We start from the raw sequence: 27,726 nt of genomic DNA, 5'->3' as shown, positions 1-27,726 counted from the left end.
AAAGGGGAAAAAATTTTTAAGAATTATTAATAAAAGCATTAATGTCTGTATCGATATTAAGCCCGAAAGGCGTGTATGTTTTGACACGGTGAATCCACGCCATTTCCTGTCTGGAGATTTCCCGGACAAGATTACTGCCCCTCCAATGGGGGCGATATTTGTCGATCCCTATAAATAGGGTTTTGGAAGGATCCCTATTGTGCTTCTTCATTATTGAACGGGTTTTTTGGTCAGCTTCCGGCCGGAGCTCCAATTGACATGCCCTTTTATCATTGTTTTAATGTAAGTGTGTTTTTGACTTCTTTTTAAAATAAATACGCCTATGGTATTACACTATTGCGGTCCCTATATGTCTTTTCATGTGACCTGTTGATCGAGTTCGTAAGCACTGGAACGGGATAAAGATTGTTTTCCAGCCCAGCCCACCTGCAATTTGATCTCCAGTGGTTCTTCCATTATCATGCTTTCTGGGGTCTTCTTTTAGTTAAGAGACCGCCGGACATCCGGTAAGAGGCTACATTTGTTCTTGGTGGTGGATCACTACTTTGGGATAGTCACCTCTTATCCTTGGACTCTTCTGTGGATCATTTGGCTCATCTCCTTTTGTTTTTTCACTTTATGGGTGGATAGAAACTTTGCCGTCCCTTTAAGGACTTTTTTTATTTATTTTTTTTTTTTTTTCCACTTTCACCTATGGACATTGATTTGTTACATGTTGTTATATTTTGTTCATACTTAGCGCATCTTGTTATTTTTCTTTATGTTTTCACTGTTTCACCGTACACAGTAAGGTGCAGCTTTTTTTCAGATTAGTACTCTTTAGGAGGACTACCTCATTGCATTTGAATTCCATTAGCGCAGTTGCTTCCAATTTCTTTTCCATATCTTTTTTACGTTTACAATTGCAGCTTTTTTTCTATTTCATTATGGATATATTTGATTTCCGCTCTAAACGAGTCGTTAATCTAGAAGGGGTTTTTGATACCACCCCTAGTGTACCAGGGTCTGATGTGGGAGGTTTGTTTATGCGGTTGAAAAACCTAATGGTTGCTGAAATACACACCCAATGGGATATCGCATTTTTGGAAACCTACGTCAAGGCCTCTATGGTACCTAGGAGTTTGAGATGGGAAGTGTCCCCCCAGCAAGGAGATACCGATGTAGCTGGGTGGTACAAATATTTTAATGATTCAGGTGTTGCCTTTCTGCGATTCCTCGGTCAAAGGAGGATTGATAAGTTGGCTACCCTGGATGATGAAATTAAATCTGTTAAAGAATTACTTACTCCCTTTAAAGATAGTGATGAATATAATAATCATTCCACTAGTTTACTTAAAACACTTGATAAAGAGGAAAGGGAACAGAAAGCCAAAAAGAAAAAGAAATTCATCCGAGATAGTGATGACTATAAGTCTGATCTTGTTTTTCTATGGCAAAAAAAGCTTTCCCCTAATAATGAAGGTGATTCAGGGATGGATACCACATCGCAGTTACCTGTTGGTTCCACCACCTCAACTATTTCCTTTGCCTCACAACCACGGGTGTTAACATCACACCCACCCCAACAAGGTGTCCCAACTTATGTATTCAAAAACACTACTAGGAAGGGGAGGGGCCCTCCAAAGGGACCTAACCAGAAGGCAACTTCTTCCAAAGGACGACCTTATGTCAATAATTCAGGGAGGGGTGAGACAGGTTATGAACAGGCCCCACCTCCCCGTATGTGGAACAGGGGCCCCGATTACTATAATTTTCCACCTCCCAACATGAATTTTTCAGGCCATAATTATGGGCCACCACAGGATGCCGGCCATAGTGCTTTTGGGTTTAATATCCCTACTCACAATCGATTTATGCCCATTTCTGATTATGATAATGGTATTGGACCTTTATCTAATAGGGGGGCTTCTGGATTCACTCACCAGTCTAGGAATCCACCTGTTTTCCCTTTGGGTTATCCTGAGTCATTGAGCAGTCAATATGGCCCTACCCAAAACTATTTTAACCCACCTGGTAACACATACAATCAGAATTGGGATTTTCGCAGGGCCCCTCTCAGCCAGAGCGGCAATATAAAACGAGGAGAGGCACCCGAGGGGGGAGGAGGGCCCAGTCGGCCAAAGCGAAAGAGAACTTAGGTATTGGCATTTATAATCTCAGCAAACAAAAATTGTCGGATACAGAGAAACAAATTTTGGATAAGGGACTGAAATATGCCCCACCCAGAAACCTGAGTAAATTCCAAACATACATGGACGTCCATAAATTTACTAGAAGGCTCAGTATCAAACGACATTTTCTTTCCAACCCTATTTCCAGCCAGCAGACTACTAGTGAATTCAAACATACACCATTGTCTAATGCTTCTCTATTCAATCCCCCAGGATCCTTAGCGCCCAGCATTAAGGTGTTTAGGGATGTAGTTTTGAAAGACCTAGATTGTCTTAAAATTAACAAGGCCAATATGAATAGTGATTTGAAAAAAGGACTAGAGTCATTGTGTCAAAACAAATCTTTAGTCATTAGACCTGCAGATAAGGGTGGGGGGATCGTTGTCCTCGACCAGTGTGATTATCTGAAGGAATTACACCGGCTGGTCGATGACACTGACACCTACACCCCTTTAAATAGGGACCCTCTACGTGGGTATAAAAAGGATCTTGAGGTAATAGTGAAGCGGGGGTCTCAATGCGGCATTTTGAATAATAAAGAGACTTTGTTCTTGGTGCCTAGTGCCCCACGAACGCCTGTTATTTACTATTTGCCAAAAATACATAAGAGCTTAACTTGCCCCCCGGGACGACCTATCGTCAGTGGTATTGATTCTATCACGTCCCGGGTGGGCAAGTTTATAGATTTTTTTCTTCAACCCCTCGTCCAGAAAATTCCATCATATATTAGAGACACAAAACAGGTGATTAACACACTTGCTGGCATCTCCCCTAAATCAGGTACATGGATGGTCACAGCTGATGTGGCCTCCTTGTACACGATTATTCCACATCAATTGGGATTAGAGGCAGTCTCGTTATATCTAGATAGGGATTCTGGTCTTCCTAAACCCCAAATTGAATTCATTATGGATTTATTGAGGTACGCAGCTACCCACAATTATTTCCTATTTGACAATGTCTTTTACAGACAAGACAGGGGCGTGGCGATGGGGGCCAAATACGCTCCAAGCTTGGCCAATCTTTTTATGGCTAAGTGGGAGGAGGACGTCATCGATCACCACCGCCGCCCTGAGGTTCTACTTTGGCGTAGGTATATCGATGACGTCCTCCTCCTATGGGATGGTTGTGGTGATGAACTTACTAAGTTCATGGCAGAGTTGAATTTGAACACCAGGGGCATCAAGCTTAACTTTGAGTCTAGCCAACATTCCATACATTTCTTGGACCTTCAGATCACCATTGAGAATGGGGAATTCGTTACATCCACTTTTTTTAAACCTACGGATCGTAACTCATTTATACCTTTGGACAGCTGTCATCTTCCAGTTTGGCTAAAATCTGTACCCCTAGGTCAATTTATGCGTCTCAAACGAAATTGCACCAAAAATCAAGTCTTTGAGAGTCAAGCTTTAGTGCTCTCTAAAAGATTTGAGGAGAAGGGTTATGATACGGTCTCCTTGACCCAATCTATGGATAGAACCAGGAATACTGCAAGGGCCTCCTTATTAGGAGAAAAAATTCCAGCAGCTCAAAATGAGAGATTCTCTTTGCCTTTCATCACAACCTTCTCTGCACAACATTTTAGTGTGAAGAAACTTATACAGAAACATTGGCACATTTTAACCACAGACCAAGTTTTAGCGCCTATTCTTCCAACACAACCAAATGTGATTTTTAAGGGCGCCTCTACGATAGGTAGTCGCATTGCACCAAGTGTACAGGACCCACCTAAGGCTGCTAGGACCTTTTTGGAGAATCTGACTGGTTATTATAGGTGTAAACGCTGCCATGTCTGTTCTTTGAATAGCTGTAGGGACAGGAGGGTTTGTTCTTTCCAGTCCTCAGCAACCCAACAACAGTTTGTCATTGAGCCTCTGATCACCTGCTCTACAAAAGGGGTTATATACCTCATCCAGTGCCCTTGCGGGCTTCAGTACATTGGCCGCACTAAGAGGGCACTATCGGTCAGGCTCAATGAACACATTTCTAAGATTAGGAGTGGGTATGACAAGCACTCGGTATCAAGACACTTCGATTTGAAGCACAATAGGGATCCTTCCAAAACCCTATTTATAGGGATCGACAAATATCGCCCCCATTGGAGGGGCAGTAATCTTGTCCGGGAAATCTCCAGACAGGAAATGGCGTGGATTCACCGTGTCAAAACATACACGCCTTTCGGGCTTAATATCGATACAGACATTAATGCTTTTATTAATAATTCTTTAAATCTTTTTCCCCTTTTCTGATACAGTAAAATATTTTATAATATATGCAATACCATTTCCTTTTATTGTAATATTTATATGATTTTTCAAAGATTCATGTTTATGGTCTACTCTCTTTATGCTGCAGTTATATACTGCTATTTTATGTTATTGTAGTGCTTCTGCACTAGTAGGAGTTTTGATGCATATCAATTTCATAATATTTACTTGAAAGGTAATAGAGGGGGCAGTCCGAGTAATTTATATGTTGCAATCACATATAAGCTCGTATAGCATGAGATTTTAATGTAAAAATATTTCTCAATATTGATTTTAATGTAAAAATATTTTTATAACAAATTCTTCTTTTTCTATATCCAGTTTAAGAAATTAAAATGATTTCTGTTGGTACTTGGGGGGTTAACCTGTGATGCCAGCTGGTCTCGCCCTGTAGTGCCACACAGATATTATTTACGGTATATCTTTTTCTTTTGAGATTTTTTTCTTTTTGGGCCTCTGTGCCTCCTGTAGTGAGGCGCTCCCGTCCAATCGCTGCATCTAGTGTGTGGTTATTTCCTCTAATTCAAACAGAGGCTTGGCCCGCACTGTTTTGCAGTCTATTGGCCCATGATTTCCACTGACTTCCAGCAGGCGTGGTCTCGCGCTGACGCGTGACGACGTACGCGCGTGATGACGACATGCGGAAGTACCGCACTTGCGTTCCAGAACGAGACAGATTAGACCTGGAGGAGGACACACGGGGATGCATAATTGATTCCCCTTGTTGCCTCTCGGTCGGTCTGTCAACCCTCTGGCGCCCCACATGAGATTTTATGTGGTTTTTGCTATGATCCGCCCACGGGGTATTAATTACAATTGCGCTTCACTGGCGGCCCAGATCGAGGCTTGGTCTGCGCTGCCATTGCGCATGCGCGCCCGTGGTGCTGCTCTATCCCACAATTATGTTTGTTATTTAAGGGGGGTTGATCCGGTGTGTCACCCGTGCCCCAGAGGAAGCGATTTATCGCGAAACCGGTCGGGCGGAACGAGTGCTGCATCGGATTACCCCCCGCATACCTGCACGACTTCTTCATTATTGAACGGGTTTTTTGGTCAGCTTCCGGCCGGAGCTCCAATTGACATGCCCTTTTATCATTGTTTTAATGTAAGTGTGTTTTTGACTTCTTTTTAAAATAAATACGCCTATGGTATTACACTATTGCGGTCCCTATATGTCTTTTCATGTGACCTGTTGATCGAGTTCGTAAGCACTGGAACGGGATAAAGATTGTTTTCCAGCCCAGCCCACCTGCAATTTGATCTCCAGTGGTTCTTCCATTATCATGCTTTCTGGGGTCTTCTTTTAGTTAAGAGACCGCCGGACATCCGGTAAGAGGCTACATTTGTTCTTGGTGGTGGATCACTACTTTGGGATAGTCACCTCTTATCCTTGGACTCTTCTGTGGATCATTTGGCTCATCTCCTTTTGTTTTTTCACTTTATGGGTGGATAGAAACTTTGCCGTCCCTTTAAGGACTTTTTTTTTTTTTTTTTTTTTTTCCACTTTCACCTATGGACATTGATTTGTTACATGTTGTTATATTTTGTTCATACTTAGCGCATCTTGTTATTTTTCTTGATGAAAGTTAGCTTCATCAGATATCCGTCGAAAAAATCCATCGGATTAGATTCCATCAGATATCCGATCGTGTGTACAGGGCATAACAGGACATAGTGGGAAGCCCAGGTCAGCCACATTAGCCTTCTGGGCCCTGCAGCAGCTGTGTCCCCTGTGCATTTGCCAACTTGGAGGTAAGCCCCCATCCATCGCCACCACTGCCACCATGGACAGTCAAAAAAACTCTCACAAGACTGTGACATTGCAGGTACAGGACTTAGCTTCCGGGGTGAGTAGGGTTAGGCTTGAAGTCAAGGCGCTTTATATAGGGTGTGCATGGTATCTATTAGGCATATATATATATATATATATATATATATATATATATACATACTAAAACCTTGGTTTGAGAGTAACTTGGTTTGAGAGCGTTTTGCAAGACAAGTAAAATGTTTTAATACATTTTGCCTTGATATACAAGCAATGTCTTTATATAAGAGTAGCGTCATGTCACAACTGAGTATAAAAAAAGAAGAGAGGAGCCTCTAAGTGTAGCAATATGGTTACATTTAAAGCGGGAGTTCACCCATTTAAAAAAAAAAAAAAAATCTCCCCTTAGCTTCCTGCTCGTTCGGTCTAGGGGAATCGGCTATTTATATTAAAATATGTGCAGTACTTACCCGTTTTCGAGCTGCATCTTCTTCCGTCGCTTCCGGGTATGGGTCTTCGGGAGCGGGCGTTCCTTCTTGATTGACATTCTTCCGAGAGGCTTCCGACGGTCGCATCCATCGCGTCACTCGTAGCCGAAAGAAGCCGAACGTCGGTGCGGCTCTATACTGCGCCTGCGCACCGACGTTCGGCTTCTTTCGGAAAATCGTGACGCGATGGATGCGACCGTCGGAAGCCTCTCGGAAACCTGTTAATCAAGAAGGAACGCCCATTCCCGAAGCCCATACCCGGAAGCGACGGAGAGGATGCGTCTCGTAAACGGGTAAGTACTGCACATATTTTAAAATAAATAGCCGATTCCCCTAGTAATAACGAGCAGGAATCTAAGGGGGAAAAGTGCCCTCTAAGGGTGAACCCCCGCTTTAATGAAGGTACAATATTCAGCAACTTATTGCTACACTTAGAAGTGCCTCTCTTTCTTTTATACCCTGTAAAAAAAATGCTTTGATATACAAGTTGAAAACAGCCCTTAACTTCCGGGTCAGATCACAAAGCGCGGTGACATCAGAACGTCGCCTCCCTACGTTTCGTCTCGAAGTGGACGTGGTCACGTGGTCCCCTTCGAGACGAAACGTAGGGAGGCGATGTTCTGACGTCACCACGCTTTGTGATCTGACCCGGAAGATACGGGCTGTTTGTTTTGAGAGCCGGCCGGCTGATTATTACTGGATGCTTTATATCTGCTGATTTGATGTAAGTGCAATTCCTTTTACTACAGATTAAACCTGAGGATTTAACACTATGTGAGTCCCTTCTTCCTTCCCATATATATTTCATGTTGGCATACTGATTGAGACCATCCATTACTTTGATCGTCCTTGGCTGGAAATACGTCCCAAGGATACTATCGTGCACGCTGTATTTGATCTCCTTTAATTTAGAGATCATTCAATTTCGGTAAGAGGCAGTGTGTGATCTTGGTGGAAGTGCCTTTCTCACCAATTTTTTTCCCTTGGATATTTTGGTGACCATTCTCACTTAGGAGACCATTTATTATGAACTTTCTTCCCTATTTGGTGGACTTTATATTAGATCATGGTTCATTCACGATTGTACACTGATTCTTTACACATTTCACTGTTTATGAACTTTTTATGTATTCAATGCATTACATTTTGATTTTTAATACTGTTTAGTATATTCACTTATAGTCACTATATTATTTTGTCCAATTTTTTGGTGTTGTTTTCAGCACATAGCGCCAATAGGCTGAATTAGCACGACTTTTTTCTGTTTACAATTTGTTTGATGTAGTATAACATCTTTTGGTTGCAGCTTTTTTTCACTTTAGATTTTTAAACAAGCGCAGTATATCTTTCTTATTTTTGATATACAAGTACTTTGGATTACAAGCATGTTTCTGGAATGAATTACGCTTGCAAACCAAGGTTTTTACTGTATATACAGTGCCTTGCGAAAGTATTCTGCCCCCTTGAACTTGAAGTGGAACAAAATGTATTGGATATTTAAAACTTTTTTAACAAATAAAAAACTGAAAAATTGGGCGTGCAAAAATTATTCAGCCCCCTTACGTTAATACTTTGTAGCGCCACCTTTTGCTGCGATTACAGCTGTAAGTCGCTTGGGATATGTCTCTATCAGTTTTGCACATCGGGAGACTGAGATTTTTGCCCATTCCTTCTTGAAAAACAGCTTGAGCTCAGTGAGGTTGGATGGAGAGCGTTTGTGAACAGCAGTTTTCAGTTCTTTCCACAGATTCTCGATTGGATTCAGGTCTGGACTTTGACTTGGCCATTCTAACACCTGGATATGTTTATTTGTGAACCATTCCATTGTAGATTTTGCTTTATGTTTTGGATCATTGTCTTGTTGGAAGACAAATCTCTGTCCCAGTCTCAGGTCTTTTGCAGACTCCATCAGGTTTTCTTCCAGAATGGTCCTGTATTTGGCTCCATCCATCTTCCCATCAATTTTAACCATCTTCCCTGTCCCTGCTGAAGAAAAGCAGGCCCAAACCATGATGCTGCCACCAACATTTTTGTCAGTGGGGATGGTGTGTTCAGTGTGATGAGCTGTGTTGCTTTTACGCCAAACATAACGTTTTGCATTGTTGCCAAAAAGTTCGAAGAGCACCTTCTTCCACATGTTTGGTGTGTCTCCCAGGTGGTTTGTGGCAAACTTTAAACGACACTTTTTATGGATATCTTTAAGAAATGGCTTTCTTCTTGCCACTCTTCCACAAAGGCCAGATTTGTGCAGTATACGACTGATTGTTGTCCTTTGGACAGAGTCTCCCACCTCAGCTATAGATCTCTGCAGTTCATGCAGAGTGATCATGGGCCTCTTGGCTGCATCTCTGATCAGTCTTCTCCTTGTATGAGCTGAAAGTTTAGAGGGACGGCCAGGTCTTCGTAGATTTGCAGTCGTCTGATACTCCTTTCATTTCAATATTATCGCTTACACAGTGCTCCTTGTGATGTTTAAAGCTTGGGAAATCTTTTTGTATCCAAATCCGGCTTTAAACTTCTCCACAACAGTATCTTGGACCTGCCTGGTGTGTTCCTTGTTCTTCATGATGCTCTCTGCGCTTTAAACTGACCTCTGAGATTATCACAGTGCAGGTGCATTTATACGGAGACTTGATTACACACAGGTGGATTCTATTTATCATCATTAGTCATTTAGGTTAACATTGGATCATTCAGAGATCCTCACTGAACTTCTGGAGAGAGTTTGCTGCACTGAAAGTAAAGGGGCTGAATAATTTTGCACGGCCATTTTTTCAGTTTTTCTTTTGTTAAAAAAGTTTTAAATATCCAATAAATTTTGTTCCACTTCATGATTGTGTCCCACTTGTTGTTGATTCTTAAAAAAAAATTACAGTTTTATATCTTTATGTTTGAAGCCTGAAATGTGGCAAAAGGTCGCAAAGTTCAAGGGGGCCGAATACTTTTGCAAGGCACTGTATATATATTTACAATAAAGAAGACATTCAATTGCACTGTTTTGAAGGTAATCCATTATATAAATGTCCAACAATCACATTTATATTTATAAGGAAGTGACAGCAAAGGAATAATGACCTTTGTTCAATGATATTGATTGAGTACTGTGCAGCAATGCCAGTTTGATACATTTTGACAACAGTGTAATCCTTGTCGTCCTTGATTTCAGCGAACAGAGCTGCTACATGGACAAAATTCCACAAGAATTTACGTCTGGCTGTGAAACTATGCATTACCATTCTTCTCTGACTCTTTGTTTTAGAATCAGCATTTATAGTGATTATCTTGGCATACATCTAATACAAGTGGTGAGATTCCCTTGCCTTCAAGCACTTTAGAAATGGGCAGTTAACGGATTTAACCTGCTTATTGCAAAGACAGGCTCTCATTACATTCAGACCTATGGTGGTTTGGCTTGTAGAGTGAGCCTTGTGCTGTACTGGGCAGACATCTTGTCTTTCAGGGTTGATACTTTTCTAAGGGCCGATAAACATAAATTACCAGTTGGTTCTTACAAAGACCTTTTAATAACAATAAAGATAGATATTTCAGTAATCCATGGGTTTACCAAAACTACAGATACAGTCGTATGCAAACATGTGGCCACCCGTTTCCAAATTACTGATCCTCTGGGAAGTAGTAAATACAGCATCTATATGGAGTCAATATGACTCATTTAACCCTTTTGCTGCAAGTGCCATTTTTGATTTTATTTTGGTACACATGTTTAAAAAATCATTTTAGGCCTGAAGATTATGTAAAACCCCCAAATCATTATATGTTTTCTGAAAACAGACACACTAGAGCAATGGTCTCCAAATTCCAGTCCAGTCTGGGGGTCAGATGTGGCCCTTTGCTTGCTTTTTTTTCTGGCTCTTGGGAAACTATTTTTATCCCCTAATACCAACAATGGGGCATAATTCTCTTCCCCCCCACCCCCACTGACACCAACGAAGGGACAGAATTCCTCCCAATGACCCCAAAGATGGGACACAATCCCTCCCAATGACACCAACAATGGTGTCCAATAACAACAATGGGGCACAATTCTTCACACTGGCATCAAAGATGGGGCATTGTTTATTCCCGTCTGGACCTTTTCTACTCCCAATGCCCACAGTCTGGTCCCCCTTAAGACTGAAGGACAGCGACTGGCCCTTTGTTTAGAACATTTGGAGACCCCTGCACTAGATAATAAAACTTTAAAAAGTTGTCATTTTTTATGTGACACAATATTAGTGTATAGTAATAAATAATAGAAGCAGGAGCTGCGGTGGCTCAACGCGATTGGCACTGCGCTGACAAGCCATTCACCTCTGCAGCTAGGGGTTCGGATCCCGGTCTCGGCTACATGTGAATTGAGTTTGGTGGTCTCAGCCCGGCTCCCTATGCGAGGTAAGCCTGCGCTTAGTACGCCCACCCCCCCACAAAAACCACCACACTTACACACGCACTTGAAATTGGGTTAACATGCACGCACTTTCACCACGCGGTCTCTAAAAAGAGAGGCGAAGGACTAACGGGGCTGGTTGAGTGGGCTAGATCCTCTCACTCCCTTATAGGGAGTCCATCTGCCCCATTGGGTTTCAAAGCGGAGCAGGTAGGGCGGGCTGTGTGGGAGGACCCCCTCACACACACACCATTGCCACCCGGGGCATGGAAAAAGGTGGCAGATTGCCTCTGGGGGAGGCCTGCCTACTCCCTACTCCCACCCGGGGCATGGAAAAAGGTGCCAGATTGCCTCTGGGGGAGGCCTGCCTACTCCCAACTCCTGCAGTCCGGCTCCTCTCTCGAGTACACGCACAAAATACACTTAAAAAAAAAAAAAAAAAACGTAAATGAAGCTGCACAAAAGCCAAAAATAAATAAATAAATAAATAATAGAAGTGGCTCTAAATCTATAAAGTGTTTTCTATGTGAAGCAATAACCAACAAAAAACACATACAATAATAAATATTTCATTCTACAGAGCATATATAAGTATGCCAGTCTCCTGATCTGATGAAAATGCGGAAGAATTGAAACGCGTCATCACTACGAGCCCCTGTCTGACACACTTCCTGTCACCGAGAGCCGTGTGCGCTCCAGGCTCAAACGCACGCCGCCGAACAGGTACTTCCGGGATTCGCTGTTCCCGCAGTGCTCTGCCTCGCTTCTTTCCTGGACAGCAACCAACAATATCTTCACCAGAGAAGCCACCATCATCGGCTGACGAACTACAGTGACTACACTTCCCTTCTTATTTTGTACTACTTTTTAGTGAGTAGCCATTTGGCTGTTTTAATGAATTAATAAATTCCATATTCTCAGACATACTGCACTTAGTAGGCGCATTTTTTACTTTTGTTTTTGCCATTACAGAGTCTTGCTTCACTCTCCAAAGTGCTGCCACGTGTATATGTCATTTTGAACTGTTTATATACAAACTCTAAATATTGGGACTTTCATTACCATCCTTTTTATTATTTTCCAGTTACTGGTCTTTTTGTTTCCCTTCCTCTCCTTCCCTTTTTATAACAATTTATTTATCCACTTTTTGTGGTATTGTGGTTCAAATCTCCCTCTTTTGTGCCGTCATTGTGTTTGTTTTTTTAATAATAAACATTTGTATCATGAACTAAATAAAATAAATAAACAGAACGTAGTGAATATCAATTAGAATAACCTCAATAAGTGGTGTTGCCAAAGTTCAGAGCAAAACATGAATATCACAATAATAAAGTTCTCGGGAAAGTGCTGAAATATTGCTTCAAAATTCTGTGATAATAGAACAATCATGCAGTCCAGTGCACAATTCAAGGAAAACAAACTGCACCACTGTGCGCAATGGTCTCTTATCCTAAATTAAAAGGTAACACACATCAAGTGAATCACTGGTCTCCATGGGGTGTACAGCATGTAACTCAGTAGTAGATGGTACTCAACTGGCTTGCACATGGAATAAGAATAATACTCCTCATGGTGTAGTAATAACAACAGGTTTATTTAGAAATGTTGAGGCTTACAGTTAAAATAACCGCTGTGCATCCAGCAACTGGGAACATGGGGTCACACAAAAGCAGAACGCTTACGAATCCGAACTTCCCGTCTCAGCCGTGACCAAAAGTGACGTCACCTGGCTGCTCCTAAGCAAAAGGGAGGAGCTGGTGACGTCACGTCCGGTAATAGTCATCCAAATAAACTTTTAGCTAGATTCAGAGACATTTACGCCGGCGTATCAGTAGATACGCCGTCGTAACTCTGAATCTACGCCGTCGTAAATTTAAGCGTATTCTGGAAACCAGATACACTTAAATTAGGCTAAGATATGAGCGGCGTAAGTCTCCTACGCCGTGGTATCTTAGGGTGCATATTTACGCTGGTCGCTAGGTGGCGCTTCCGTTGATTTTGGCGTAGAATATGCAAATGAGCTAGATACGCTGATTCAGAAACGTACGTGCGCCCGGCGCATTTTTTTACGTCGTTTTTCCGGCGTAAAGTTAGTCGAACAAAAAGCTGGCCTAGCCAATGTTAAGTATGGACGTCGTTCCCGCGTCGAATTTTGAAATTTTTACGTTGTTTGCGTAAGTCGTCCGTGAATGGGGCTGGACGTAATTTATGTTCAAGTCGAAACCAATACGTCCTTGCGGCGTGCTTTGGAGCAATGCACACTGGGATATGTCCACGAACTGTGCCAATCACGTCGGGTTACTAGTCATTAACATAAAACATGCCCCCCCTGTTCATCATTTGAATTAGGCACGCTTACGCTGGCCCATTTACGCTACACCACCGTAACTTAGGAGGCAAGTGCTTTGTGAATACAGCACTTGCCTCTCTGACTTACGGCGGCGTAGCGTATATGCGATACGCTACGCAGCTTCAAAATTAAGCCAGTCTATCTGAATCTGGCTATTAGACTGCTGCTGGGCGCTGCCATTTTTGAAAATGGTATCGGAAGCCCCAGCAGACTCAGAGTGGTCAATCAATTGACTATAGTATTCTCCTTCGCTAACTTCCCCTCATCTATACTGAGATGATATTTAATATTTTATATTGGGAGGCGAGGGAAGGAGCGGAGGACCTAGGTCAGCACAGGTAGTATGCAAACACTCCCAGGAGAGAAGAGGGCTATAAAATGCTAAAATGCTATTTGATAGAAAGTTTAAACAATGTAATATTCACAAGTGAATAATACATTGATTATGGACAGGAAAAAACAAGTATTTAAAACGGTTGATTATTTTTCTACAATTTCGTGCAATTTTAAAGTGGATGTAAACCCACTTTTTTTTTTTTTTTGCTGTCACCATGTAGAGTATAAGATTTCCTATCATCTGTGCCCAGTCTTACCACACACAGTGAATACAGCTCTGAGCAATCCTCTTTTCTTTTTTCAGTGAGCTAAACAGACAAACAGGAGAAAACGTTTGTCCGTTCTTCCCCCTTGCTGTGAATGACAGGTTATTTACATATCTCATGCACTAGCCTGAGACAGGCATTCTTTTTTAATTCCCAACCCCACTCCTTTTCTGAAGTCATGTGGTTACTTTTCTGGACTTTGACTGAATGTTAGTGATCATAGCAGAAGGAGAAAATGCATGTTGACAAGGGGAGTGTAGAGGTGGGCGGGGAGTCTACTGACATCACGATTCCACCCACCGAGCTCCAGACAACAGACCCACCCACAGAATCTGCAGTTTTTCAGTTCTTATAAAGCCTCGTACACACGACCGAGAAACTCGACGAGACAAAACACATCGTTTTGCTCATCGAGTTCCTTGTTAGGCTGTCGAGGTTCTGGCGAGCTAAATTTCCCCATTCCCGTCTTGGAAAAAGAAGACTTGCTCTCTTTTTGGCTCGACGAGATCCTGGACAGTTTCCTCATCGAAAAGTGTACACACAAAAAAAAACCCAGCAAGTTTCTTGCTGGTTTTTGCCGAGAAACTCGGTCGTGTGTATGAGGCCTGACAGACAGAGGGGAGACATTTGACAGGTAAGGATACATGCAGGCAGGGCCGGATTCCAGACAAGGCCAACAAGGCCAGGCCTCGGGGCGGCAGTGGGTGCAGGGGCGGCACTGCAGCTGAGAGGACACTTTAATTTCCGGAGTCCACCCCGTCATGTCACGGATGGTGAGAGGAGAGAAAACAGAGGGAAAAGCAGGCCATCTCAATGTAATTTTCGGCAGCAGCACCCCCCAATGATCAATGTCATTTTTGGCAGCAACATCCCCCCCGGTTCTCAATGTCATATTCGGCAGCAACACCCCACCTGCTTCCCAGTGTCCTGACGAAAAAGTCCCCCGGCGAATAATGTCCCCCCTGTACTGCGCAGGCGGGGGCGGCATTGAAGGACCCGGCCTTGGGGCGGCAAAGGGAGTAAATCCGGGCCTGCATGCGGGAGGCATCTATATCCTTATAGATCAGCACTATGGCAGTAGTTTAGAAAGGATGAGAGTGGGTTTACATCCACTTTAAGGTGGAAACATAATTATGTATCTTTTTAGCATAAATGAAAAACTAAAAAAATTAATAAATGTAGAAACCCTGACAGTGAATGCTACGGGAGAACCATCATAGGAATCACATCCTCTTATGCCGCATACACACGTAGTGAGCTTTTGGTCAGAAATTCCAACCATGTGTAGGCTCCATTAGACTTTTCCTGTCTGAATTTCCGACAGCAAAAATTTGAGAGCTGGTTCTCAATTTTTCCAACAAGAAAAGTTCTTGTCGGAAATTGAGATCGTCTGTATGCAAATCCGACGAGCAAAAAAAACCTGCATGCTCGGAATCAATTCGACACATGCTCGGAATCATTGAACTTTATTTTTCTCGGCTCGTTGTAGTGTTGTACGTTACCGCGTCCTTGACTGTCAGAATTTTGTGTGACCGTGTGTATGCAACACAACTTTGAGCCAACATTCCCTCTGAAAAAAAATCCACGGAATTTCTGATCGTGTGTACGCAGTGACGATCCTGACCTCCCTGGGGCCCTAAGCAAGATGACACATTAAAGTTGAGAAGCGGGGGGGCTGCCAAAAATTACTTCTCACCAGGCGGGGCCTCTAGCAATTTGGGGGGCCCTAAGCGGCTTGCATAGTGAGCCTATAGGGCGGATTGGCCCTGTGTGTACGTGGCATAAGTGTTTCTTGCATCCCGTATCTTGTTTCTTCAGGAATTTTTTTGTACCTTTGCTTGCAGAATTTTTTATTTTTTATTTTTTTAGATTGTCTTCCACTCTATGTTTATAACCTACCTACAGTTTTTTTTATAAACAAACTTTACCTGATATATAAAATTGTGCTTTTAAATCTGCACTAGCATATGCCAATCAATAATCCTGATTCAGGAAAGTTACATTTGAATAGAAAAACGAAGATTGGCAAAAGTACAAATTACACGTTTAAGAAAATGTGATGCTAAGTCACACTCCCGCTGTGCAGTGCAATGCAGGGTGAGTCACAACAGTCTTCTGAGGCTCCGTGTTGTGACAGGGTGTGCCTCAGGACTGACTTTTCTAAAATTGGACATTTGATACTGCAGAGGGCAGGATTGTGGAATCTGTGAGGGAACATTACAATGACTCCTTGATATGTGGAAACACCAGGTTGGAACCTGATGATACCTAGTCATCCTCCCTCCCATTTTCTTGAACAGAATTAGTGACATGTTTCTAAAATGTCCATCCCCACACAGTAGTGTATTTAGGTTTTGTGCTGCCCTAGGCCTGACTAAACTTGTGCACCCCCTAATTTAAATATCACCCACCCCTTCCTGTCAATGCCACTCCCATTTCTGTTTGAAATTTTTAAGTGGGGAAGCTAGTTCTTAGGGTCTGGGGGGGAAGTTAACGGATTCCCTTAATTTGCATAGATTTCCTCTCACTTCCTGTTTGGCTATTCGGCAGGAAGTGAAGGGAAATCTCTGCAATGGGACAGGGATGGTAAAAAATAAACTGACAGGGGCTATAACCCTCCCTTACTCTATCCAAAATGAAAAAAAAAAGTGTTGCCTATAGTTCTACTTTAAGCAGAAATTTATGATCATTTTATGGAGAGGACTAAAAAGATATAACCATGCCAATGGTACAGCAGCAAACATATAGCACAGTGATGAAGGTTTGTGGTTCAGGCTGATAGGACAGTCAAAATTAGAATCAGTTTGCGTTACCCTAAGGCAGGGGTGTCCAAACTTTTTTCAATAGGGGCCACATTTGATGAAGTGAACATGCTCGAGGGCCGACTATTTTGCCTGACATTCTTTGAACCATTAAAATTTGATCCAAGTGTGTTCGTCTGAGCACTAATACACTGCCCAACAAGAATTCTCTTGCCTTTGTGGCTGTGTGTGATGAAGAGATGAGCTTGGGGGTTTTATTTGGATATACTGTATATACGTCTTTCGTGGCCCCAACAAATCCCGAGCACTGCTCAGGACTAAGGATGAGCTTGGGCGTGTTATTTGGATATACCGTATTTATCAGCTTATAACACGCACAGGCTTACCATTGCCATGAATGTAGCCTCACCATTGCCATCAGTGCAGCCTTACCATTGCCATCAGTGCAGCCTGATCGATGCCCATCTGCAGCCTCAGAGGGGACAGGAAGGGGGAGGGACAAGTGCCATCAGATTACAAACAGGAGAATTTCTTGTTTACTCTGTGGCCTCTTTAATCCAAAGTCCTGCCTCCTATGATAAACAGAACAGTCATCCAATGGCATCCCAGGAAGCGGGACTTCCTATTACAGACGCCGCTGAGTAAACGGGAGATTCTCTTCATGTAATCCGAAGGCGCACGTCCTGTCCCCTCCTAGGCAGCTCCGATAAATACGGAGGAAAAAGCACATGTGAGGCTGCAATGGCTATATATATATCCAAATCCCCAGGGGGGCCATATTAAATCCCCAAGGGGGCCGCAATTGGCCCCCGGGCCGGACTTTGGACATGCATGCCCTAAGGCCTCGTACACACGACCGAGTTTCTCGGCAAAAACCAGCAAGAAACTTCATGTGTACATTTTTCGACTAGGAAACTGTCGAGGATCCCGTCGAGCCAAAAAGAGAGCATGTCTTCTTTTTCCTCGACGGGAATGGAGAAACTTGCCTTGTCGAGTTCCTTGACAGCCTAACAAGGAACTCAACGAGGAAAACGATGTGTTTCGCCCGTCGAGTTCCTCGGTCGTGTGTACGAGGCTTAACAGTGTAGCACAAGCCGGCGGGGACTCTATCCGTGCTGCCCCCTGCAAAGTGCTGCCCTAGGCCTGGGCCTTGTTGGCCTAGGCCAGGATACAGCGTTGTCCCCACATCCATAATCCTAGCCATTCACCAATTTAAACAAACCAAAAGGTTTCTAACTATCCTAAGTCTGCCGTCACTTGACCTTCCACAGTATTTGAAAGTGGTGATTGGAACCTACACTTCACTGGCCCTGTTGCTGCCTTTCACATTGTGACATCAGGTTGTCACCACTGAAAGACTTCTGGCCCCTGTGAGGCCTCCTTGACAGTTCTGTGATGGACACATTTGGAAGACAATGAAAAGTGTCCACATCTGCAGGAAGTGCCATGGGCACCACAAGAAGGACCCTCGTACACCACAGACCAGAAGAAGAATTTGGATCCAGACAGTCACATACCTGCAGTTTTAGGTAAGTAATTGTGGATTTCAGTTGGATTAAAAAAAAAAGAGAATAGCTAAGGGGGTAGAGTGGGTCAGGAAACGTCTTAATTTATAACTGGAGATGGACTTTAAATTTGTTCTCTACAAAGGCTACATTAACATGTTACTTAGAAGATGAACAATTATTTGACCAGCAGTGGCAACACTTTCTATATAGATGTATCTGGGATGAAAGCATAGCATTGTTGTAGACTTTTTGCTACATTCAGTTCTGCTCTGATAATTCCATGGAAGAATAAAGCCATCCGCAAACATTAGATGACAGTAGAAACATCCAACTGCTGCAAAATAATTCTATATAAAGAACATGATAAAAACAAGCAGACTTTCAGCTGAATATTGAATAAGTGGGCACCCCTTGTGCTGAACAATAGACAATAGAAATCATCTACAATAATTCATTTGACAATCGATTGGTGAGCTGAGGAGGTTCTAAAGCCTCATACACACGATCGAACTTCCATCTGACTTTTCGGTGGATTTTTGTCCAAAGGGGCGTTGGCCGTGAACACGCGGCAGAACATTTTCAGCCAACATTTACCAAATCGCGTGGTTTGTCAGCTCTTTACCGCCACCCTTTGGGCAACTTCTGCTATTGTTGTCTGATGTTTAGCATTGGTTCTGAGCATGTGTATTTTTACTTTGGATTTTAGTCTGATGGACTTGTGTACACACAATCAGATTATCCGACGCAACACATTTGTTGTCGGAAAGTTTGAAAGCATGCACAGCGAACATTTGTCCGTGGAAATTCCGACAACAATTGTCCGATGGAGCATACAGACGGTCAGATTGTCCGATAAAACACGTCTGTTGGACCGTTGTTGTCAGAAAGTCCGATCGTGTGTATGGGCTTTAAGACTTGGTTCACACTTATGCAGTTTGCTTTTGATCGGTTTCTGCAATGCTTTTTGCGGTGCATTTTGCGTTTTGATGGGTTTTTTTACTATTTTTTGGCCAGTCACGGTAAAATCGCACTACATGCTTTTCTGCAGCTTCTCCACTGAAGTCTATTGAATCAAAAATTTGCTGTTTTCCTTTAAAAAAAAAGTCCCTAGCCCTTTCCAATAACGCAAAAACATTATAGATGTGAATGTGTCCCATAGGAAACCATGTTAAATGGAGGATTGTGCGTTTCTGCAAAAAGCAATAAAAAAAGCATAGGTGTGAACTGAGTCTAAAGAGATTGACTTTAGATCAGGAGATTCTATCCTAGTTTCCTAAAGGTCATTACGCTACACACCACTCTCTTGTGTTTAAAAACATGATTGCACGCAGGCAAATGCACGCAGGCAAACGGTTAAATTCACAGTCAAAGTGCCTATATGATTGTTGTTTTAAGATGCTGTTTAATCGAAAAAAATGTTTCCCTAGGGTGGCAAGGAGGATGGGGCGAGCCCCCCGGCAGACCATCATGAATGCAGCTCAGCCTGAAGACGTGTACGCTGATTTATGCCTAGAATATGTAAATCAGCAAGATACGCCTTTTCACGAACGTACGCTCGCCCGTCGCAGTAAAGATACGCCGTTTACGTAAGGCATTTTCAGGCGTAAAGATAAACCACCAAAAAGATGGCGCAGCTAATGTTAAGTATGGACGTCGGACAGCCGTCGAATTTTACGTTGTTTGCGTAACTCGTCCGTGAATGGGGCTGGGCGTAAGTTACATTCACGTCGAAAGCATTGACTTTTTGCGACGTGATTTGGAGCATGCGCACTGGGATACGTCCACGGACGGCGCATGCGCCGTTCGTTCGAAGCGTCAATTTACGTGAGGTCACGAATAATTTCCATAAAACACTCCCACCTCTTCCACATTTGAATTAGGCAGGCTTACGCCGGCCAATTTACGATACGCTGCCGCAACTTACGGAAAAAGTGCTTTGTGAATACTGCACTTGCCTCTCTAACTTGCGGCGGCGTAACGTAAATAACATATATTACGCCCGCACAAAGTTAAGCCACCGTACGTGAATCTACCTATGTATATTGAAAGTGTATGTTACCCCAACATTACCATGTTTCTGATATGTGCCTGTTGTATTTGTGTTAGAAAGTATCATGTTCTCTTTGTATTGGCTCCTTGTGTTAAATAGCTGGTGATCTTGTCAGTGCTTTCCTATATCAAACTGACCATGCTAGGCATAGAAGCACATCCATCCCAACATGGTCAGTTTTCTAGCCTGCCTGTACTCCGGTGGTCAGATTTGTGCTGACACACCCCCTGCACAGCTAATCACTGAAAAGATCAGTGTAGCAGTCTCCACCCCCACCTATCTTATGCAGCTGAGAACAGAATACAGTATAAGAGAAAAAACAGAAATGTATTTTTTTTTTATTATTTGTTAGTCACCCTAGGAAAAGAAGTGTGTTAGGACTACTGTACACCTCCCCCTCTCCTCATCATCCTTAAAAAGAGGGAAGGTGTTCTGTAGCTGACAGAGCTAACATTGGAAAGGCTGATAACAGTGCTTGAGATAAGACTGCAGACTGCACAGGACAGCTCTGCGTTTTTCCCAGGATCACCAGATGATTTTAATAAACATATATAACAAATTGCTTTTAATGGTATATTTAACAGAATTAAAAAAATTGAGGAAACTACGTTATTGTTAAATAACTGCGCCATAAATGGGCAAGTGTAAATGGAGCCAAAGGTATGTTGAGGGTTAGCTCCATCTCCATCAAAAAAATACAGCAAAAAAATAAAATAATATACAATTGTTACAATTGCTACAAGCAATAATGTAATTCAATGTTATTAAAGATGAGCCTTCCTATTTAATATGCAGCCGCTGTCATTTTCTGTAAAATGTAATGCAATATGGCAGCATGGAGGACTTCTCTAGTAATGTAAATTCTTGCTTGTGTGATTGGCTCACTAATTTCCCCAGAAGTCTGCACTTCAGCATTAGAACCCTGCAAGTGCATCAGCTGATTACAATGAGAACAGACACTCCCATTCACGATTCAGGATTCTACAGAAGTTAAACATACAGCTATTTCTTAAGAACATTAACACCGTATGCACGGTACCCTATTTTTTATCGGTGAGTACGAAGGCGATACTATCGGTCAAGTACTCCCGATTCCGAATACCTTGCAGTGCGATCTGTATCCAAACAAAATAATTGGGTGCAAATCGCACTCTGTTTGAACAGGAATGTTGTCCGATTCCTGTCCGAATCGCAGCACGTTTTCCCCACAGCTCCCTTGTGATCCCAGGCTTGTTATAGTGATTTCAAACCAAACCAAAGAAAACGTACAGCTTTCTTTGGTTTTGTTTGACATGCGTTGTCCTTCTATGTGCTCCTTGCTGCAAAGGCCAGTTATAGGTGGGGACAGTGGTCATTTGTTTATTTTATAGTGATTTCAACCTGGAATCACACAGGAGTGGTGCAGGAAACTGCACGTGATTCCAAAAGCAATCAAACTGCATTCCTGTTCAAATTGCATGCAATTCTTTGCAGTGCGAGTTGCGCTCATTCATTCTGTATGGATGCAAATTTCACTGCAAGGTATCGGTTTTAGTATCAGGAGCATTTTCACGAGTCTGAGTACATCCCTATTATGCCGCGTACACACGATTGGTTAAACTGATGAGAATGGTCTGATGGACCGTTTTCATCGGTCCAAACCGATCGTGTGTAGGCGCCATCGGTTATTTAACCATCAGTTAAAAAAAAGCCAACTTGTTTTAAATTTAACCAATGGATTCCAAACCGATAGTTAAAAACCGAACGTTAGTAGGCACAACGATCGGTTAAAAATCCATGCATGCTCAGAATCAAGTCGACGCATGCTTGGAAGCATTGAACTTCGTTTTTTTCAGCACGTCGTTGTGTTTTACGTCACCACGTTCTGACAAGATCGTTTTTTTAACCGATGGTGTGTAGGCGCGACGGACCATCAGTCAGTTCATCGGTTAACCGATAAAAACGGTCCAACGGTCTGTTCTCATCGGATGGACTGATCGTGTGTACGCAGCATTTGAATCCCTGCAATGTACAGTGCTTTGTGTGTACCGAAGAACCTACATTAGTTCTGCTATCAGAAACGTGTACTATTCATAAACCTGATTAGAACAGAATCATATCATAAAAATGAAGAAGGTCAAAATGAGAAGTGATATTTTCAAGCAAACACTTTACTTCCTGTGAACTAATTCCAACAAAGAAACTCACCAGTAATCAGTTTATTTCCTCTTTTTTTCAGTTTACAAAGTAACTTTAAAATGAACTCAAAGTCTGTATAGTGTGGTCACTTTAACACACAGGAAAGTTATTTCCAGCACTTTCACCCTAAAGTCAGGACTAAATCTATCTAATCTTAAACCTGCTCCTCTCTGACTGTCTGCTCGTGTCAGCGCCCGCCCCCTCCGCTCCTGCTGCTTTCATATTTAATATTAAAAGCTCCCATCCCCTCTGTATTAGAACAATAGGTTCCCCTGTGTCTGTATTTTATAATAAATATGCTCATCTGTACCTATAACACATTGTCTTTAGGGTGACCACTTTTCCAAACTACCATTCAGGGACACCCCCCGTTCCCAAAAATCTGCTTGTGCTGTAACAAATCACAGCACAGTTATTGGACACAAGAGGCGGGATTTATGATTTCTCCAATCACAAGCAGGGGGCGGGATTGTGCTCCTCCAGGCATTCCCGGCCAGGATAAGTACTGTCAGTGAGTAAAGTGATGATGTGGCAGCCTTTTTTGGGGGCATAAGATTGGCCCAGGGGGGGGTGGCTGTGTCAGTTTCATTCCGGGACACTGTATTGTCCTGGAATGAATGTGCCCGGGACAGACCTACAAAATGCGGGACTGTCCCGGGCAATCCGGGGCACGTGGTCACCCTAATTGTCTTCCTACGATCATGTGACTCCTCGGCTCTGTCTCTCCTCTCCTTTCCAGGCTGACATCAGCGACAGGGCTCGGCCCCACCAACTGCAGGGGTCAACTCCAGGGTAAAAAAGTGTGGGAACTCCCACCCAAGATCCACTCCCCCACCAAAAAAAAAAATGATATGCTCATATGCATAATTACTAAACCACATGTTTCTTTTTTTTTTCGATCCACTGTACCTTAGTAAACCTTTATGTTACTGCCCGCTTCCTGTATATGGATTCATCGGGTAGTGTGCGGGTATTACGTCACTTCCTCGATGCCGCAATGAGTTTTTTCTAAATCCTGCGATAACTTGCGGCAGACCTCCGCAATGTCTTCTGGGAACAATGACAAAAGCTCCCAGGAGACATTGCGGCATCAAGGAAGTGACGGAATACCCGCACACTACCTGATGAATCCATATACAGGAAGCAGCCAGTAACATAAAGGATTACTAAGGTTCGCCTGCCCCTGACAGTTACTCGAGCTGGGCATCGCTGCTTAGTGAAGGATTGGCTCGGGCGGCTCGGCTGCTCTAGTCCTGCAAAGGGAACTGTGTTCCTGCTGTGAAAAAAGTGCAGGGACTCCGTTGCCACGCGTTCCCGCAGGACTTGAGCCCTGCAACTGTAACTGTGAGTGGGGCAGAGGAGAGAGGAGGCACCTGAGTGCAGGAAGACAATGTGTTATCATTGGGGATGGAAGCATTTATAGAAGTGGCTTTACAACCCCTTTAAGATTAGATTATAATAGGGTTTAACCTGGACTTCCCTTTTAAATCACTTTTTGTTCCCTTAGGCTCGGTTCACAGTGTCGCGGCCTGAAAGTTGTGCGACTTTGCCATGCTCGGTTTTCAGTGTTAGAGCTGGCCGTGGAACAGACGCAGCACCTAGGTAAGTATAATTAAAAAAAAAAAAAAAAAATCCCATACATCACTTTTAAGTTCAGCTCTCATTGACTAACATGGAGACTTTGGGTCTCGCAGTATGAATCAAGCCTTAGGATTATTGCACACAGATATAAAGATCTAAAACAATGACAATGCACACGGCTGCATAAAGATCTGTAATGCAGTGATGCATTCAGGGACATAAAAAAATGTAAACACAGATACCTAGAAGAGGATGATGAAGAATTTTATGTGTGTATACGGCTACACACATTTACGCGCCGATATGCATTTAGAGGGCTTTACATAACATAATTACGGTAGCTTTTTTTTTACTCAGGATCTTTCTTCCAGCCTCTCCTGCATATAAACATCAGTAAATGATTATGTGCGTGTGCAAGAGGCCTTAGATTTCTTCCTTGCAATTTTCAAGGTTGAGAAGATGCTAAGATGAAATACAAAGTATAACTTACTTGTTTATGGTTCTTGATTTGTTCAGCGCTTTACTTATTACAAGAGATGGTGCAGATTGGCGCCTTTGTGCCAAGCTCTTCATTTTCTAAAGAACAAACAGAAAGCAATAAAAAGTTAGCTTTTCAATGCAGGACACAAACAAAAAGCCCTATAAATGATTTTTTTTCTCTTCTCTTATAACTGTGATATGTATGTATGTAGGTGTATGCATTGCTAAGTGCGTGTGAATGAGTACCTTCCTCTGGATCACTGCAGAGGTATATGAGTTGGAGTGTCCAGCAAAGCAACATTTTTCATTCTAAAACGCCTACAGAATTTTGAGGCATATCTGCGTAGACATAAGGATATATTTTTAAGACCGAGGCTCCCATCCCTTCATGTCTATGTGTCATGATTGGCCTGTACTGACTACACATATGTTTGATTATAGGGTTAAGATAACTGTCTTCCCTAAACACTCCACTAAATATGCAGCCCAGCCCAGTACAAGAATGTCAACCGAAAAAGTAAAAGAAACCCAAAGGAGCTTATTGATCTAATTTCATTCTTGCAGAAAAAAATCTTCTTGGCTGCCTACATAATGTTTTACAGTTAAAATGGACCTATGGTCAAATGATAGGTGTTTTATGATCTTTTAGGAGCAAATGAAAAAAGAACACAGACAAACTGAAAAAACGTACTTCTCAGAAAAAAGCGTTCCAGACCAGATACAAAAAGTTGTTACATGATCTCAAATGAAGGAGCTTAAAGCTTATCAAAAGCTTTTTTTTTAACATAATATTTCGATATTTAGAGCAGTTCTGTTTTGCTGCCTCTGTCCTATGTGGATTATTTCCTTTTTCTTCCTTCATCACTTTTTGTCTCTGTGACATATTGGCCAGAGAGAGTGAATCTCCCCAGCAGGAACACAGACCGGTGTCCCTCTGTGGAAAGAGATGACCAGCAGACAGGAAGCACTCACAACATGAAATGAGATTTTTTTAAGTAAGCTCATATTGGATTGTCAAATATAACTATTGATTGGGTCGTTAATATGGTGCTGATTATATATAATTTCCTTATATTATTAACCTCCCTGGCGGTATGATTCTGTCTGGAATTGCGTACCAAAAGCGGTACAATTATTTTGCAACGAAATTTGGCGTTTTATACTGTAGGCCTGTAATTCTTAGGAATAACTCATTTAAATCTGACCAAACAAGAGTCTAGTAGGCATCCCGGGTATGATTTAAAAAAAAAAAAAAAATTATAAATTATAATATAATAAATAATTATAAATATAACAAATAATAATATAATTATAATAAAAATTATTCAATAATGTAATCAACTCAAAATCACAGAAATTTGCTCAGTTGCAGAATTGTCGCTGTCATTACTTTTATTTTTTTATGACGAATTTCCCCACAAATCACTATTGCTCAATTCTGCAAGTGATTATAATTTATTATCGCTGTTTTCTAGCTGCTCTAAAACCATTTTTGACATATAGGGACACTTTTGGTTGCTATGGACAATCTACAGTTTGCAGGCAGAAAGAACAGTCTTTATTATATAAAATGACATGTAGGACACTGGGCAGACCACTAGGGACAAGGGGGTGTGTATTTTTTACATACAGTACTGTAATCTATAAGATTACAGTATACTGTATGTAATGTGTTTGTTTACTTTTTTTAATTTGGCGCCGATCTCCGCTCCCGTGCGTCGTAACGTCGCAGGGAACGGAGATCGGCGGCACACGGGGACACTGTGAATCGAGCGAGGACCCGCTCGCTCACACAGCAGGGATGCATCGCAGGATCCAGGGACAAGGTAAGTAACTTTGTCTGTGGATGCTGCAAAAGGTAAGCCGCGCCTGCTGCACGCTCTGCACATTTACCCCGAGCGTGACTCAGGGATACTGATAGTAGCATGAAAAAAACACCCCGAGTCACGATCGGGGATACCGCTAAGCAGGTTAAAGAATACTTAAAGTGGATGTAAACCGAAAAAAATATTATTTTATTTTTTTGATGTCACAATGTAGAGAATAAGATTTCCTATCATCTGTGCCCAGTCTTGCCACACAGAGTTAATCCAGCTCGGAGCAATCCTCTTTTATTGTTCAGTGAAAATTTACAGACTTCCAGATAAAAACCTGTCTAAATAAAAAGTCCTTTCCGTCCCCTTGCTTCGAGTGACATACATTACCTCTCACAATGAACTGTGGATCACCCCCCATATTATGATAAACATCCAGGAATGTGCATGTGTCCAAGCTAGTGCACGAGATATGTAAAAACCCTGTCACTCGAAGCAAGGGGTCGGAAAGGACTTTTTATTTAGACAGGTTTTTATCTGGAAGTCTGTTAATTTTCACTGAACAATAAAAGAGGATTGCTCAGAGCTGGATTAACTCTGTGTGGCAAGACTGGGCACAGATGATAGGAAATCTTATTCTCTACATTGTGACATCAAAAAATAAATAAACATTTTTTGGGTTTACATCCACTTTAAGTATTCTTTAATAATATAAGGAAATTATATATAATCAGCACCGTAATAACGACCCAATCAATAGTTATATTTGAAAATCCAATATGAGCTTACTTAAAAAAAATCTCATTTCATGTTGTGAGTGCTTCCTGTCTGCTGGTCATCTCTTTCCACAGAGGGACACCGGTCTGTGTTCCTGCTGGGGAGATTCACTCTCTCTGGCCAATATGTCACAGAGACAAAAAGTGATGAAGGAAGAAAAAGGAAATAATCCACATAGGACAGAGGCAGCAAAACAGAACTGCTCTAAATATCGAAATATTACCGTATGTTAAAAAAAAAAAAGCTTTTGATAAGCTTTAAGGGCCAGATCCACAAAAGGGATACGCAGGCGTATCTCCTGATACGCCGTCGTATCTCTGTTTCTATCTATGCGGCTGATTCATAGAATCAGTTACGCATAGATATTCCTAAGATCCGGCAGGTGTAATAGTTTTACACTGTCGGATCTTAGGATGCAGTACCTCGGCCGCCGCTGGGGGCATTTCTCGTTGAAATTCCGCCTCGGGTATGCAAATTAGCACTTACGGAGATCCACTAAGCTTTTTCCCTTTTTTTCCGTAAGTGTTAGTTTCCCGTCGC

General features: G+C 42.3%; 1 protein-coding gene across 2 annotated transcripts in view; it reads right to left on the bottom strand.

The window, feature by feature from the left end:
• The window catches only part of ARHGAP20 (Rho GTPase activating protein 20), a 226,853-nt gene that overhangs the window by 140,460 nt on the left and 58,667 nt on the right, over nucleotides 1-27,726 (bottom strand). For both annotated transcript variants that reach the window (XM_040340561.1, XM_040340562.1), the window contains exon 2: nucleotides 24,606-24,691. In XM_040340561.1, coding sequence (XP_040196495.1) covers nucleotides 24,606-24,691 — 86 coding nt within the window. The remainder of the gene's footprint in view (nucleotides 1-24,605; nucleotides 24,692-27,726) is intronic.

This window comes from Rana temporaria, chromosome 2, assembly GCF_905171775.1.
Source record: "Rana temporaria chromosome 2, aRanTem1.1, whole genome shotgun sequence".
NCBI lineage: Eukaryota > Metazoa > Chordata > Amphibia > Anura > Ranidae > Rana > Rana temporaria.
The sequence above is the reverse complement of the archived record's forward strand: the minus strand, read 5'-3'. Positions and strand labels throughout refer to the sequence as shown.